This window comes from Oryzias latipes, chromosome 3 (genome assembly GCF_002234675.1).
Source record: "Oryzias latipes chromosome 3, ASM223467v1".
Taxonomy (NCBI): domain Eukaryota; kingdom Metazoa; phylum Chordata; class Actinopteri; order Beloniformes; family Adrianichthyidae; genus Oryzias; species Oryzias latipes.
The window spans coordinates 35,347,771-35,364,989 of record NC_019861.2 but is presented as its reverse complement, the minus strand read 5'-3'; the positions used below and the strand labels follow the sequence as shown (position 1 = coordinate 35,364,989).

Sequence of the window (17,219 nt, the reverse complement as noted above, 5' to 3'; positions counted from 1 at the left end):
TGCTGTCTTTGTGTGTCTGTGTGTGTGTTTGCGTTTGTGTTTGCGTGCGTGTTTGGTGAAACAGACAAAGCCTCATCCTCTCCATCCACTGCTGCACAAGTGCTTTTACTCTGACATGTGCTCCTGCGTCCAAGAGCCAGTCACTTCAGCCCTAATGTGATTCCGGCACAAATGTAACCACGGCGCCGAGCTGGAAAACACGTGGGAGGTGGAGGATGAAATGATGCACAAGCAGGAGGGGTGGGTGGCTTTTAAAGCTGATTATGTGACGAATGGCAGATGCTCCTCTTTTCTTTTTTTTTAAATTCCAAACAAGAATCGGCAGTGGCGTGCGATTGTGCCAAAAGGGACAGAATCTGGTGGACGTTACGGGGGCGTTGCCATGGAGAAGGAAAACAAACGCAGGATATGAGGCTGTTCTGTTCCAGGCCCAACATGATTATTCAGAGCAGAAAAGGGTTGTTCCTGCAGGAATTTCAGGCCTTTTGACTCATTTGGAGGCAAAGTCAAAACCCTGTGAGACATTTTTGATCCAGAACAACACGGAACATGATCACCTTTTAAAAAAGTACAGAACAGCAAACATGCAAGCAAACAGAAGACATTTCAATTTCATTTCACAAGTATTGTGCAAAAAAGAGATTCGACTCAAAGTTCATTTCTACTGTTTTACTTTTGTTTAGTTTTTATTTTGTTTATACTTTTATTTTCTGTTACAAATCTTTGTCTTTAGGCACTTTATAAATAAAGTTAAGCTGCGATAAAAATGAAATCTTAAATCAAATCAAACTGTATTTGTAGAGCACTTTTCCAACTTGTATTAGTCAAAGTGCTTTACAAAAAAACAGAATCCAATTTGAAAACCAAAAGCAATACATTACACAAAAAAAGTGTATGAAACCCAAACAGCGCCCAACCCCCGTACTTTGATCTTATTGAGTTTGGACTTACGTCTGAATTTGTTGAGTTTTTAAGTGTGGTTATGATAGTGTTGTCCCAAAAACCTTTTATTTCTTAGCCCGTTTCTTCAGAAGAACATTCTGAAGAACATTTCAGAATATAAACTTACAGGATTTTACACAAACCAAAAACCAAAAAGGTGTAACTGGATGTCAGGTGTGGCCATCAACCATCCAGTGTTTGCCTGAACGTTTGGCTATTGAACCTTTTTGCCAAACCTCTGAAGTTTGTCCTGTGATCATCTTCATCTAGTGGGTCTAGCCCTTGTGCTATCCTAGGCACTTTACCATTGGGAGTTGGGTCATCTAGACCCACTAGACAGTGCTCTCTGAACCTTTTTTCTTCAATGATTTGTGATCTTCACTGGTGTCCATGGATTACATGAAATCTTTCCACCTTTATCCACCTTTGTCATGGTAGGAAGAACACGTCAATGGAAGGGGGGGTCATCTAACATCTTCAGATTTGGTGCAGGACACCTGCGTGCCCCCACACAGGTTTGCCCATTTTCGCCGCTATCCACCTGTGACTAAAAGCTTTAACGGTCAGAAAACACAACCCTGCGTGGGACGGTGACCCATCCCTCACAGCGGTACCTGAGAATAACGAGTCGCGATGTCACTGACGTGTTTCTGCTTTATTGTGTTTTTCCTTCACAGTAAAATTGACTTTTTGCTGGGCTCTCAGGACGAGCCGCCAGCACCTCAAATCCCGTGTCCAGTGGAACGACAGGTTATGAAATGGTCAATCGACGCCCAATACATGATCTAAGACTTCAGCCAAGAATGAAAGTCTGACTAAAGCATGGAAAGTGATGTGCGGACAAACCTGGAACAGCCTAAAAACTGCTTCCTCTCTGCAGTACACCGCATGTTTTGATCAAAGCTGTGATATTATGCAAGCCCCTCAAGTACTGTGGAGTGCACGTGGGTTCGACTGGCTGGTGGAGAGAGACGATAAGGATTTCGCGTGGGCCTAATTAAAACACCACACACATGCCGAATTTTATTCCAAATTGAAGTGACTTAATCCAGTGTGAAGCTGGTACCTTGTATCCACTGCCAGGCATTAAGAAATGTAATTACAGTCTTTAGAATTAAAAGGATGCAGTTGGAGGCATCCCTGCCTGCATTAATGCCCCGGCGTTAAAGCAGCTTAATTCTGAGCTGGACTTTAAGCTGTCTTTTGTTTGTTGGTCCAAATTTTTAGTGTCCAAAAAAATAGAAAACAATTTGAAGTTTTTGTGTTGTATCAATGTTAGCAACGCACATAGCTTTACAATCAAGGCCAGCTGAGGGTTAAATGCTTTGTTCAGAGAGACTGAACCCATGACTGACCAATGATTCAGTCTATGAAGCCACACCCATGTCTCTGAAAATGAAATAAAAAAGTCCTTCACAACTGAAACCCTTGTTCTATCCTAGGCACTTTAACGTTGGGAGTGGGGTCATCTAGACCCACTAGACAGTGCTCTGAACCTTTTTTCTTCAATGATTTGTGATCTTCACTGGTGTCCATGGATTACATGGAATCTTTCCACCTTTATCCACCTTTGTCATGGTAGGGAGAACACGTCAATGGAAGGGGGGGGTCATCTAAGATAGCACATTAATAAAGAAGAAAAGAAAAGTCCTCCAACGTTTACTTCATCTTCTCTCCTGATCATCTCCAAACCAGAAAAGGCATTTGTCAAACTATGTCAAAGTAAAGCGCTGACCAGTTTTTGTTTCATCATGTGACCCGACTTTACTTCTTATTCTAAATACCAGTTACATGAAAGCAAAGACGTTTTTACGGAACAAAAGCATTTTCTGACACCATGGGGACGTCCCAATCTGATCATCAGATTATCTATCAGGTAGCATCAGACTAGGAAATCAATGATCAGATATACATGGTGTTCTCATAATTATGATCTGTGCTTTATATTCCAAGCTTATTATTAACCATGAATACCCGAAATGCACATATCATGAACGGATCACGACATTTAACTGCCGTAAAACGCAGCTGAATGCGACAATATTTTGTAATAAAACTGACAGCAAGTTTCTGTTGGTTTTTCGTAACGCAAAAACGACCTAGAAAGGCATTTCAAGAGAGACGGCTGCCAATCATTTAAAAAGTTCAAGATCTGATAAGTGATTTAAAAAAATCATCATAATTTTAATGCTAAAACCACAATTTGGGAAGAAAGTCATTTTGATTCTTATCTGAATTTTTGACCTTTTTTAATTGACATATGAACCGCAACTGATCAAAAATGTACAATGTTTCTGAAGACACTAAAGCTACAGTCAGCAAACTCTCTTTCATGACTGCAGTGTTTTCTTCGAGTTTCAGAATTCGCAGATTTTGTATCAGTCACATGACTCCTCCGGTTCATCACAAAAGTTAGACACAACTAGAGACGCTTGTGCCAGACTTTTGCGTCTGAGGAAGGTGTGTGGAGATGAAATGCACGCCGGCCTCTTCAACTTCCTCGCCGGCGGCTACAGAGTATTCAACCGCGAGCAACAGTTGGTTCTACCGGTTCCTGAAACGCCACAAGTGAAGTTTGCACCCCTGCATGGAGAAATGGCATCGGCTGGAAAATATCCCGATACTCTGAGGAAGATCATCACGGAGAATAATGATCGTCCAGATGAATGAGTGATGGATGGAACCCGCCTCTTCTGGAAGAAGGGGACAATTAAAACAGCGTGCTGGGGGACTGACGCGCCGTGTCCGACGCTCGCTGTTGAAGCCCCTTCACTGAAGTGCTCTGTTTAAGTGTTAAATGATAGAAGAAGGTGAATAAAAATAAAATACTGGAAATCCCACTCCAATGATAATCATGTTTTTAACCTGTTCTTGTTACAGCCCTGCCACAGACTGGGACCCGCAGCCCCGTGACCCCAAAAGAAAAGAAACGGTTAGGAGTGAATGAATGTTACAGTTTACTCATGATAGAAGACATGTATAAAAGAATTTAAGATCAAAACTGCGTTTCTGAGTATTTCTCCATTCCAATCGTGTTGGATCCAGAGCCAACGCCGTTTGAAAAAGTTTTGGTTTGTGACGCAGCAACGGCCATGGCCGGGACCAAAGCCTCCCTTCTCCGCTCAGGTTCGAATAATAATAGTAATAATAATAATAATAATTGATACTTTATTTATCCCACAATGGGGAAATCCTTCTCCGCATTTTGACCCAGCCGCGCTCGGGGGGCAACAGCTGGCTGGGGAGAGCGGGGATCCATCCGCCAGCCCTTCGGTTGTTGTTATTATTATTATTATTATTGTTATTATTAATAAATAGTTATTATGGAAGGTGGATCTGCACATTCAGAAGGGAAAACAAAGACGTAGGGTAGAGGTATGACTCTATCCCAGGAGCAGCATTTAAGATGCACAAATATTTTAGAGGCTTGTGATCCAGAAGAGTTGGGTGTGTTTTCCTGCTAAAATGTTCTATTTTAGTGGTTATGTTTCCATTCGCTGTGAAAGCTTGATGTCACATCCATGATGTGATTACAAAGAGTTTAAAGTACTGATCAAAGGTCAAACGGATGGCGCTATGACCACAATCCCTCCATTCTTCTGTTTCCACAAGAACTGATGAGCGACCCGTCTCCTCTAATGATGTTTAATTCCTTCGTTAGAAGACCCTGCTCCACTGAATGAGCATCACTTTCTACCTCCAGCCGTTATTAAACCACCAGAGTGTTTTCTGGCCAAAACTTTCAGGACCACAAATGAGTTTCTGGGGGGATTAATAACTGCCGAAGTGGAAAAGGGATTAGCCGTTTCCTCTGTTAACTAACCCGTTTGTCCGTCCGTACCTGGTCTTCCTCTCCGCCTCCTTCCTCGTCGTAGTTGAGGACGTTCTCCCGGATGTCCTCCCAGCCGTCGTGGTGCGCGGAGACGTGGTACACGCCCTCCTTCAGCCCCTTGTAGGACCTCCAGCGAGTGTAGAGGAAGATGCCGAGCAGCAGAGCTGCGGAGACACAACAAGGTGACACTTCAGCAGACAAGCCAGACTCTTCGGACGGGCACGCTCAGAAAGGTGCCCTCCAGGCAGCCTCAGTCAAGCATTACTCTGCATTGAAGTGATCCAAACATCTGATGCTTCCCAGAAACTGAAACCAAGTCACTGAATTATTTATTTCATATTTGTCCAGATTTGCTGCATTTCGGAGAAACGTGCGAGTTTTGCTGTTGGATCAGAAGCCGCTATTACTGAGATCAGTGTCCAACAAAACACCACTTCCACCTTAACTCCTCCAAAAACCACATTCAACACAAATCTGATGTCTGCTACAAACCCCTGAGGCATTGAAACCTTTCATTTCCAAATTGCCTATAACTAGAAACATCAAACTCATCTCACGTAAGAATTTTTTTTAACTTTATTAAAATAACTTATATTCAGTATAAGATAAAGTCAGGAGAAAAATGAGAAATGTTCCTCCAAATTTCCTCCAAAAAATCATTTAATTTCTAACTTTACTCTCTTCAAACTAACTTTTCTCTAAAAGCTACAAAGAAATTCTGAAAACTAAACTCTTAATTTTGTCAATGTAGTTAAAACTAGTACCTTTTTTCTACCAACATAGTTTTCTAAATATTTTAAAAGTTTAAAAAGTGAAAATGTATTAGAATAAAAAAAAAACAACTGTTTTTTATACTTAATATTCTCATTTTGTCATAATTCTGGTAATAATTCAATTTTGACATTTTCCTCAGAATTCTGACATGTAAAATTCTATAAAAATTAGGAAGAAAGTCTTACTTTGTAAACAAATTTTAAAAGTCTATTTCTATTATAGATACTCCATATTTCTACTAAAAAAATTTTTTTGTTGTCTGAATGTTTTATTTTTATTTTTATTTTGAATAAAGCCTTTGCTATCAGAATACTAAATTTTGACAAATTATTCTAAAAATATCGTAATACTTTAAGGAAGTAAATCCAAAATTTGCAAGCAAATAAAATTTTGTTGACATTCCCTGAAACTTGAATTTTATTTTTTTTATTTTTTTGAGTTTTTAAATTTAACGCCAACTTTTCCCTCTTTCCCCTTTTGATTGTAACACAGATACATGATTGAATATTTACTGATGAATGGACGGCGGCTGTACTCCTTTCTCCTTTCGCCTTAAACTGGAGCCTAAAGCAGGCCAGCTGATACATGTCATCCCTATGGCCATTTCTATACGTAGCCCCGGGCAGCTACCCCCCCTGAAGCCATGCGAGACAGAAACACTACTAAGGCAGGCACCCAGTCTGATGTATGTTTTCTTCTTTTCTCTCCCCGCTGTGCTAATTAGCTTTGTTGGCATAATCCATGATTCATGTTTCTGATGAAGTTCCTCTGTTCTAAGCTCACTAAAACATTGCAGGGACTTCTCTTCATGACTTCTTTTTTTTTTAACTGTTTTAAATATTTTATTGGTTCCAGTGAAAAACTTTCCTCCATCAAGTCTTAACATTGTATCAGAGCCTGAAATAACAGTCTGTACTGACCAGCAGCAGACTTTTAATTAGAGGAGACATCCTTGCTTTTTGTTTTTTGGCAAATTCCTTATTTTCCAAAGTTATTTTCTAAAGTTTTCATGAAGACACACTTTAATCTTTCCCCTCAGCTTTTGAAAAGTGAACATTTCTGGCATGAAAGAAGAGTTTTTTGTACCCTCTTTTATTTGTTAGAGCGTCTTTTGTGCTTTGGTTCAAAGCACTTTTTTTTTAAATCCAGATCTCCTCCTTTGTGAATAGTAGCTGGATTAAAATGCGTCTTTATTTTTTTTTCAAATGCACATTGGAATCTATTCGACCAATGAGAATGGCGCTTTTGCACACGTGTCTGGAGCTTCTGAAGTTACAGTAAAACACCACTTGGGGGCGCTCAAACACAAAACTGCCTTCCTGAGCACACATACCAGCGAAGAAGATAGACGCCAAGTAGCGTCTACACAGCCGCGAAGAAATAATGACGGACATTCTAAAATATCCCCGAACCAAGTACCAGTTGGAGCTACTGGTGCTTGAAATATTCATGTTTTCTTTTTATTATTCTGACTAGCGCGTAAATACTTGCTCTCTTCTTCTGAGTGAAAAGCGACTTTAAGAAGCCTAAAGTTGCGCAGCGCCACCTTGTGTACAGGAGTATTTCTGTTTACATTAAGCGCCATCTAATGTCAGTGAATGAAATTGCATGTTCACTCCACTCATCGTCAGCGAAAATCGCCTGGGTGTGAACACAAAAGACGTGGCGAAAAACGCTGGCGAATAACGCCTGGCGAATATTCGTCCCGGTGTGTACGGGCCTTCAGGCTTTCATTCAAACTCACGTGCTCCTGCCTAGCGTACATTTTTACGACAGGGTTCAGTGTGGGTTTAGATGTGAAAGAATTAAGTAAACAATACAAAAAGAAGAAGAAGCCCCTCCCTGCTCGTTGAGTGTGAACACCAAACTTTCACCTGCTCGTGGTGTTCGTAGCTTGAAAGTGGGAATGACCTGAACGTTTCTCACGCCAGACACTCAGAGCTTTAAGAAAATTCCATTTTTAAAGCCACATGAATGTGTTTTAAAAGGTAACTGGAACTTATCTCTTCCTCATTGACTTTTATATCAGATAACATCTCTGCAATGAAAAGCAATTATGCTTGTGTGACTGACAGGCTCTGGCGACGAAGAACAAGTTTGAGATTGTAGCCACTGCAGAGCCCGACTCCAAATTGCATTAGGAGAGCACCAACAATGCAGCGGGCAGCAGGAAGGAAAGCCAATTAGCTGCCTGACAGGAGCGCTTAGGACTAATTAAAAAATGTATGTGAGGGAAGGGGGGGTTGCGTCTTCCTGTGACCGTGGACAGCTCTCACATTAATGCACACTGCAGCCGCTCTGCTTGCTTTTCACGCTCTGGCGTGGCCGCAACCTTTTCAAACGTCCGACAAAGCCTCCGCGCCGCGTCTCGTAGCCGTCACCCCTCGCCTCAGCATTTACCTCATGAGTGACACCATCCAGCTCCACGCCGACTTCCTCTCCACTTAGACGAGTCAGCGGTCTCGTTCTACTTAACCGAGAGGAGAAGCCGGAGGGCCAACGCTGCAAAATTTAATGATTTACACGCAAATGTCATTTAGTGACGGAATGAGACAGTCAGTCTGTATCTCCAAATCAAATCTGTTTGCAAAAACTCTCAACAGAAAGACACATTGAATCCCATGTGAGAGATGATTTCCACTGGAATTATCATTAATATCCAGGCTGTTCAAATCCTGTTAATCAGAGCTCAATCTGCACCATGAAAACCCATGATCTGACACAACTCACAGAGAGATTTTAAATGTGCTGCTTCTTCTCACTTCTAATTTAAATCTGTGTTACACACGCTTATTTTTGTACTCTTTTATCTAAAGCCCAGCAGCCGTTCCACCAGGTTAACGTCCCGTCCGAAGGTGCCCAAGCTCCACCCCAAATTGATAACATCCCATTAAAGCGCCCGGCTTCTGACAACTCTGTAAGAGTAAATCCATCCAGCCAGAAAGCAGCTGCACGCGAAGAGAGGAAAATCAATATTCATTTACTGTCAACTTGTCCCCTTTCAACACAACCTCACAGTCTGGCAGATTTATGAGAAGAAATTGTTTCAAGGGGCCGCTTCTTTTTTTCATCTGTCTTTTAATGGCCAGAAGTTTGCTGGGGGGGGGGGGGGGGTGATATAGACCCTGAAAGAGAGAATGTTGTTTTTGCAGAGCTAACTGCTCTAAGTGCTGGCATTGATGAGGCAGTGACCTGCAAACATCAAGACTCAGGTTCAGACTGCAGGCTAACCTGCAACCTCCACCCCGTCCCACTGTGCCTTTTGGCAGGCTTTGGGGGAACAACATGGTGAATCATTTGCCTACATCCAACTCCATCTCCTCTAAATCTTCCTCACTCACACCAGTTAAGGCCCGTACACACCGGGACGAATATTCGCCAGGCGTTATTCGCCAGCGTTTTTCGCCACGTCTTTTGTGTTCACACCCAGGCGATTTTCACTGACGATGAGCCGAGCGAACATGCAATTTCCTTCCCTGACATTAGATGGCGCTTAATGTAAACAGAAATACTCCTGTACACAAGGTGGCGTTGCGCAACTTTACGATTCTTAAAGTCGCTTTTCACTCAGAAGAAAAGAGCAAGTATTTACGCGCTTGTCAGAATCATACAAAGAAAACATGAATATTTCAAGCACCAGTAGCTCCAACTGGTGCTTGGTTCGGGGATATTTTAGAATGTCCGTCATTATTTCTTCGCGGCAGTGTAGACGCTACTTGGCGTCTATCTTCTTCGCTGGTATGTGTGCTCAGCAAGGCAGTTTTGTGTTTGAGCGCCCCCAAGTTGTGTTTAACGACGCGTCGAAAAAAAAAAACGAACCCGAGGCGTTTTTTTTTTGATGCTTTGGCGCTTGGCGTTTTTTCGCCTCGGTGTGCACACTCACATTGGTGCCCTTTGTTTAGTCACGAGGCGTTAAACGTCGGCGAAAATCGCCGGCGAAATTCGTCCCGGTGTGAACAGGCCTTTACCCTGCATTAATCTCCAAAAGAGGTACCATGACCAGTTCATCCATCCTGGTCACTCCCAAAACTCAACATCCTCATCTCTGCTGCCTCCAGCTCTGGATCCATCCACTGCCCGACCACATAAAATTCCCTTCTGACTCCATTCTCCCCTTTTTAAGCACCAACGGTGTCTCAGGCTTTATAATGCAAAAACAAGTCCTAAGATTCAGTTTTTTTATTTGAAAGTCCAAAAGGCCTCAAACTATGCAGTTCCTCAAAAGACCAATGGGGGCTGGTTTCAAAATGAGCTATTTCCCCTTGAATCTCATGTTAAGAAGTCCAATTTTCCACTAGAAATCTTCTTTTGTTTTCAAGGGTTCAAATGTTTGTATGTATTTATGTATATGTAGTATTTTGTCCAACAGGTGGTCTCTTGTCTGGGTGGAGAATGCCAGTAATGTGTGCGGCTGTGTTTTGGCTGTCATTCATATTCTGCGCCACGCTCACTGCGTTTGGTTTGAAAGACCTCACAGATTTGGAAACGTTCACCGTGCAGACAGAGAGGCACTGTAGACCCAGATCTGCTGCAGAGTCATGGCGCAGTGTGAAAAGAACTCATGGGTCCCGGAAGATAAGTAGAGAGCTAGCCTAAAAGTCCTGAGCTAAGTTGACAATTGTGTTGGTTGCATCAAACATAGAATTAAATGAAAACCAAAGTAAAAAAAAAAAAAAAAAACAGGAAAAAAAAAAGCACAGATAGCAGAAACACTGGGCGGTGGAACAGTGGTTAGCACTCCTGCCCGGTTCAAGTCCCGGCTGGGGGACCTGTAACAGAACACCTTCACTCCACCTTCCAGTGTGGAGTTTGCATGTTCTCCTCGTTCATGCGTGGGTTTTCTCTGGGGACTCCGGCTTCCTCCCACCGTCCAAAACATGCTTCATAGGTTGTTTGGTTACTCTAAATTGTCCCTAGGTGTGAATGTGGCCGTGTGACAGACTGGCGAAGTGTCCAGCATGTCCCCTGCCTTCACCCACGAGTGGCTGGGATAGGCTCCAGCAGCCCTGTGTCCGCCCTGTGACAATATGGGTTTAGAAGATGAATTAAAGAATTAATGATTAAATAAAATAAAAAGCATTAGAAATTATTAAAACATAACCTTAAATATCATGAATATAATAATAATAATAATAAAAATGACGGTATATAAAAAATAGTTCTTTTATAAGTATTAAGTAGGGAAAATAGATAAATTGATAGATAGATAATGAGTAAAAGAATTAAGCAGATACAAAAGTCATGTAAAAGCCAAAAAAAGTGGGTCTTCTTAACAACCTCTACAGTCTCTGAGGCCCTGAGGCTGTCCAGCAGACTGTTCCACAGGCGAGGACCGTAAAGGTGCATGGTGAGGCCTCACCATATGTTTTGGTTCTCACCTTAGGGACAACTAAGAGGACCACAGGGTCCTCTTAGAGTTCATATCTTAAAAGCAGATGGATTAAATAATAAGAGTCTGAACTGAATGAACAAGCTTTTGTATCAGAATATCAGCTCATCATATGGACTCCATTCCATGTGTCCATCTAATAAACCAGGGTCATGGAGTTGCTGGAGCCTATCCCAGCTACGTCAGGGCAAAGACGGAGAGCACACTGGATGGGTTGCCAGTGGACTCCATTCCTCCAATACAGCAGCGAACAGTGAAAGTGGGTGGGGGGTGGGGTGGGGGTGGGGTGGGGGGGTGAGTATTTAGGGTCTGAATCAATAACCTGTGCATGAGTGACGGAAAAGTCCAACAACCGGTGGAGCGAATAATCTGCAAATATGAAGAGCAGCACTGTTGGGTTTCGCGGGGAAGAGTCTGTTTTTCTCTCGGCCTCAGACTCGATCCACTCGAGCGGAGCTGTGCGTCAGTGTGAGCATGAAGAAGGGGCTGCAGCGAGATGGGGAGATGGGGAGATGAGCGGGAAAAGCTGGGGGTCACGGTGTACAAGATGAATCTGCTCTGTGGAGAGTCCTCTCCAGAGGGCAAACACAGAAATGGAGAATTTGATCAGTGTGCCTGACAGTGTGTGTCTTTTCTGTGAGCCTAAAAAGAAGGATTATGTGATTATTTGTTTGCAGAGTCTCTACGGTCTGTCTTTGGCTGCCTCGCCTTTGTAGAAGCTTCTCACGTCTTGCGCTCTACTCTTCGTCTGTGCAAGCCCCCCTTTAACCCGTCTTACCCTCTTTCCAGAAAGATTCCAACTCCTGCAGACAGGACATCGCCTAATTGAACTTCTGTCGGTAAGAATTTCCCTTTTTTGGGGGCAAATGGTGCTCCTCCCAACAACCATTTATAGAAACCTAGTTTGGAAGCACAGTAAAAACGACGGAAATCCCACAGATTAAAAGAGAAACTTTTGCCCTGCTTCATACTCTGGTGATCCACAGGGAGGTCAGTGTGTGTGTGTTTGGCGGAATTTCCCTTCAGAACATTTATATCCAAGCTGCCCTGCAATAAGATCTGTGCCATGAGATCGTGGTATGGATTTTTACCCCACCAGACTATAATTCTGTTCACTGCAGCGCCTATGAACCCGATCTCTCACCACTCATTCCTCTCAAAGCTCTCCGTCCCTCCGGTCCCTTTTCCTGAAGTCATTACCGACAGGCAGAACGCCAAAATCCTCTCTAAAGACGGATTTATCATGACGGTGTGCTGCAGATCACTGTTCTATTCCTGTCTCCATCAACCTCAAAACTCACAAAAGGTTTTTCAAAAATCAGGATCAGGTTGACACGATCAATACTTCAGACTGTAATTTTGTTGAGAGATTTAAATTCTGGAAACGTGAAAAAAAAGAAGTATTGATCCAGTCAAGAGGTGAGGTACAAAACTTTAGGAGAGCATTGAAGGGCCTACGTCATGAAATGGGCGACATACCTTTTAATTGTAAAACTATTTACAATATATATATATTAATATATACAGTACTGTATAAATATATTTTCAAATTTGCAATCTGATGTTTCATTTACTTTCAAGCTGACCCTGACAGCCAAGGTGACCACAGAGACCGGAACTGTCCTAAAAACCCTCAGAGGTGATGCTTCAATGAGAAGAGCTTGATAACAGAACCATCCTGGTGGTCAGTGTGGAACAACGGAGCTTTCTCTGTTTGGCTCCCACTAAAACAACACAACAGATCCTCATTGTTCAAAATGCAATAATAAAAGTCAAGAAATAAGAGGGAAAGGTAGCGGTTGAAATAGATGGTAGTGGTAAGAAAAAAAGTTGATGTTATCTTTTGATGATATGAACTGATACAAGTGAGTGGGGTTTTATTAAAAAGTAATTAAATTTAACAGCAACTTTCCTTTATTAACCTGCCTTACATTTATCGAATATCGCTCACGGGGCATTTATCATTTAGGGGGGAGATGAAGAGGGAGGAATGGAAAGGGAAATGTGAGAAAAATGTCAGAATAATTTAATTAGATTTCAATCGACTGATGAAGACAGAACAGATGGTATTTTCAGTCAAAAACTTGTAGTGACATTGATGTGTACTGAATTCCTGCAGAACTTAAATCCACACTAAACGTTAAAGTCTGACGTTTGTGTGGATTTAAGTTCTGCCAAAAGTAACAAGACATTTAAATTGACTATAACTGGGCTTATTTTTTACAGTTCTATAAACAAAAACTACAATTTTCCACCAAACATCTTCCACCATTGATGACAAGAAACCAGAAATGTGAAGAGCAGGTCAGAAGCGTGTAAAGGGGAGCCTTCTGTCTGTTTTCCTTCCAAATCAAAATGACATTTGTTTTAACCAAAATTCGACAAAGTTACTTTTATCCTTTAGCACTGTGAGTACTTGAGTTTTCCCTTTAAAGTCCAACTCCATACTTCTATTGATGTACTGTAACCCTTGTGTTATCCTAGGCACTTTAACATTGGGAGTTGGGTCATCTAGACCCACTACACAGTGCTCTGAACCTTTGTTCTTCAATGATTTGTGATCTTCATTGGTGTCCATGGATTACATGAAATCTTTCCACCTTTATCCACCTTTGTCATGGTAGGGAGAACACGTCAATGTAAGGGTGGGTCATCTAAGATAGCACAAGGGTTAAAGTGTTCCCAGTGGTCATTTAGTTATGATTATGCCAAAAAACCTAAGTCGTTTTCTAGGACATACTTTCTGCAGAGCGGCATTACCTCAGAGTTGTGAGCAGGACTGTTGGTGCGAAGCAACCCCGCCCCCCTTTCCCCGCTCCGTTGCCGAGAGCTCCGGGCAGGGAGCCTGTGGCCCGCCCGGCATATTTTTTATACTTTTTTTTCCCAACAGCATTATTTTGTCTGCTCCTGGTTTGAGACTCACAGGGGTACACCCCGGATGGGTCATATTTGACATGTTTTGGAATTCATAGTTTCAACTATAATTCAACTAAAAACAATAAAATTTAAAATAAACAGGTGAAACAACATGTATCTTTACATTGCTGAAGGTTTTCATTGCACAGATCTCAGAAATCTGATCACAGATGAGGAGATTTTACTGCCATCAGAAAAGAGAGGACGACTGGAGACACACACTGCTCCAACAGAAAAGACAAAAGATGGCACAATGTGGCATGAAGAACAGGTTGGGAGGCCTCTACCTCACAGCCCAATTGAATGTTACACTGCTGAGGAAGAGCCAACTGCTTTGGTCAGAAGTACGGTTTCGACTCGCTTACAGAGTTTCCTGTGTTTCCTCACTCTGGACATGCTTCGGACAATTCATGACTGTACTGTTAATCATGGACATCAGACAGAAGACGATAGCTAGTTCACGCTAATCACGCCAGATTTGCAAGTACACCTGTGGAAAATGCAGAAAGGAGATTGTTTGGCAGTGCCAAGTATGTGTAGACAAGTGGTGGGTTGAAGATATCACTTTGACCACATGATTTCTAGGCTTGTACGTGTCAGTATTATGTCTGTAAAGATCTGAGGCGCGGCGCGAGCAGTCGCAGCGGCCCCTTGCTCTCTCAGTGCGCGTGTCTGTGTTTATTTTCGTTTTGCTTATCTTATTTTTTTATATTTCTTATTCCTTTTTGGGTCTATTTATGATGCTTTTTGATGCTACAACGAAACACAAGTACAGTCGACAGAGACTGCTTGAAATTAGAAACAGCAAAATATGCGACGTTTTGGACACTAAACCGGAGATGCTGGTAGAGCTGGGATTACTACGCCAGCCAGAAACCACTACACGGAACTCACCAGACGCGCCCGCCCCAGGAAGGTCGCACCGAAAACGGTGCTCAAGGACAAGAAAGAGGGGACATCGTGGAGGTATCAAAGCCCGACTGGCAGCTAACCCAACTCGTCCAGCCATACCATCTATAATTCTGGCTAACGTGAGGTCCCTGGACAGCAAGATGGATGATGTTCGCCTACTCCGATCAGCGAACCGGACAACGAGTAACTGCTGTGTGTTCATCTTCACGGAAACATGGCTAAACAACAACATTCCCGACTCTGCCATACAACTGGAACAACTAACGTGCTATCGGGCGGACAGAGCCATCGTAGACGGAGGAAAAACACGCGGCGGCGGGGTCTGTGTTTACATTCGTGACGCGTGGTGCCGGGACGCTCAGCTGGTGAGCAAACACTACCGCGGGCGGAGTTCATGATCCTGAAGTGCCGTCCTTTCTACCTGCCGAGGGAGTTTACTACGATTTTATTAGTGGCGGTATACATCCCCCCGACAACCAACAACAGTGACAGGAATGCAGCGCTAAATGAACTATTCCAGGCCATTGGTGAACAACAAACAGCACATCCAGATGGCTTCATCATTCTTGCCGGAGACTTCAACCACGCTGATCTCAAAACAGTCCTTCCAAAATTTCATCAGCATGTGCACTTTCCAACAAGAGGAAACAACATACTGGACCTTGTTTACACTCCTCACAAAAAAGCTTACAGAGCAACCCCCCTCCCCCACATCGGAACATCAGACCACCTCAGTGTTATGCTAACGCCTGCATACAGACAAAGGGTGAAACTTGCAAAACCAGTCTTGAAGAAAATAAGAGTGTGGCCAGAGGGAGCATCCTCTGCCCTTCAGGACTGCTTCGAAACAACAGACTGGGACATACAAACTGCCACCTACAACAACCTGACAGACATCGAGGAGTACACAGACACAGTAACCTCCTACATCACAAAGTGCATCGATGATGTGACACACACAAAAAGCATCATCATTCGAGCCAACCAGAAGCCCTGGCTGACAGGGGAAGTCAAAGGGCTACTGAGAGCCAGAGACAATGCCTTCAGAGCAGGGGATGAAGCTGGCCTAAGAACAGCAAGAGCCAACCTGTCCCGGGGCATCAGGAAAGCAAAAAAGGACTATATGCACAAAGTCTCTTCCAACTTCAACGACAGCAGAGATGCACGGAGCCTGTGGCAGGGCATCCAGGCCATCACAGACTACAAGCCTGCACCGCAGAGCTGTGAGAACAATACCCCCTTCTCAACAACCTGAACAGCTTCTTTTCACGCTTTGAAGGACTAAACAGCACACACCCACAGAAAACGCCCCCCTCCCCCCAGGATCAAACTCTGCACCTGACAACTACCAGCGTGAAGAGGACACTCTCCACCATCAACCCACGGAAAGCTGCGGGTCCAGACAATATCCCAGGCCGTGTGCTGAAGGAATGCGCAGAAGAGCTTAAAGGCCCGTACACACCGGGACGAATATTCGCCAGGCGTTATTCGCCAGCGTTTTTCGCCACGTTTTTTGTGTTCACACCCAGGCGATTTTCGCTGACGATGAGTGGAGTGAACATGCAATTTCATTCCCTGACATTAGATGGCGCTTAATGTAAAACAGAAATACTCCTGTACACAAGGTGGCGCTGCGCAACTTTACGCTTCTTAAAGTCGCTTTTCACTCAGAAGAAGAGAGCAAGTATTTACACGCTTGTCAGAATCAAACAAAGAAAACATGAATATTTCAAGCACCAGTAGCTCCAACTGGTACTTGGTTCGGGGATGTTTTAGAATGTCCGTCATTATTGCTTCGCGGCTGTGTAGACGCTACTTGGCGTCTATCTTCTTCGCTGGTATGTGTGCTCAGCAAGGCAGTTTTGTGTTTGAGCGCCCCCAAGTTGTGTTTTACTGTAACTTCAGAAGCTCCAGACACGTGAGCAAAAGCGCCATTCTCATTGGTCGAGTAGATTTCGACGCGACGCGTCGAAAAAAAAAAACGAACCCGAGGCGTTTTTTTTTTGACGCGTGGCGTTTTTACGCGTCGGTGTGCACACTCTCATTGGTGCCCTTTGTTTAGTCACGAGGCGTTAAACGTCGGCGAAAATCGCCGGCGAAATTCGTCCCGGTGTGAACAGGCCTTAAGGATGTCTTCACAGACATCTTTAACATCTCCTTGGAGCAAGCCATCGTCCCATCATGCTTCAAGGCTACAACCATCATCCCTGTGCCAAAGAAACCATCACCATCCTGCTTCAATGACTACCGCCCCATAGCACTAACGCCCATCATCATGAAGTGCTTTGAAAGGCTAGTCATGTCACACATCAAGTCCACTCTTCCCCCCACCCTGGACCCCTTTCAGTTTGCTTACCGACCCAAACGATCGACAGAGGACGCCATTTGTTCTGCTCTCCATCCAGCTCTCACCCACTTAGACAAAAAGGACGCATATGTGAGAATGCTGTTCAT

At 43.4% G+C, this 17,219-nt stretch overlaps 2 protein-coding genes across 2 annotated transcripts in view; one reads left to right on the top strand and one right to left on the bottom strand.

The window, feature by feature from the left end:
* Positions 1-2,408, top strand: part of dpy19l3 (dpy-19 like C-mannosyltransferase 3) — a 62,638-nt gene extending 60,230 nt beyond the window's left edge. Inside the window, exon 18 of the transcript XR_002872999.1 lies at positions 1,620-2,408. The gene's annotated coding sequence lies outside the window, so the exon portion shown is untranslated. The remainder of the gene's footprint in view (positions 1-1,619) is intronic.
* Positions 1-17,219, bottom strand: part of LOC110014444 (neural-cadherin-like) — a 338,096-nt gene that overhangs the window by 1,029 nt on the left and 319,848 nt on the right. The window contains exon 36 of the mRNA XM_023953704.1: positions 4,784-4,938. Coding sequence (XP_023809472.1) covers positions 4,784-4,938 — 155 coding nt within the window. The remainder of the gene's footprint in view (positions 1-4,783; positions 4,939-17,219) is intronic.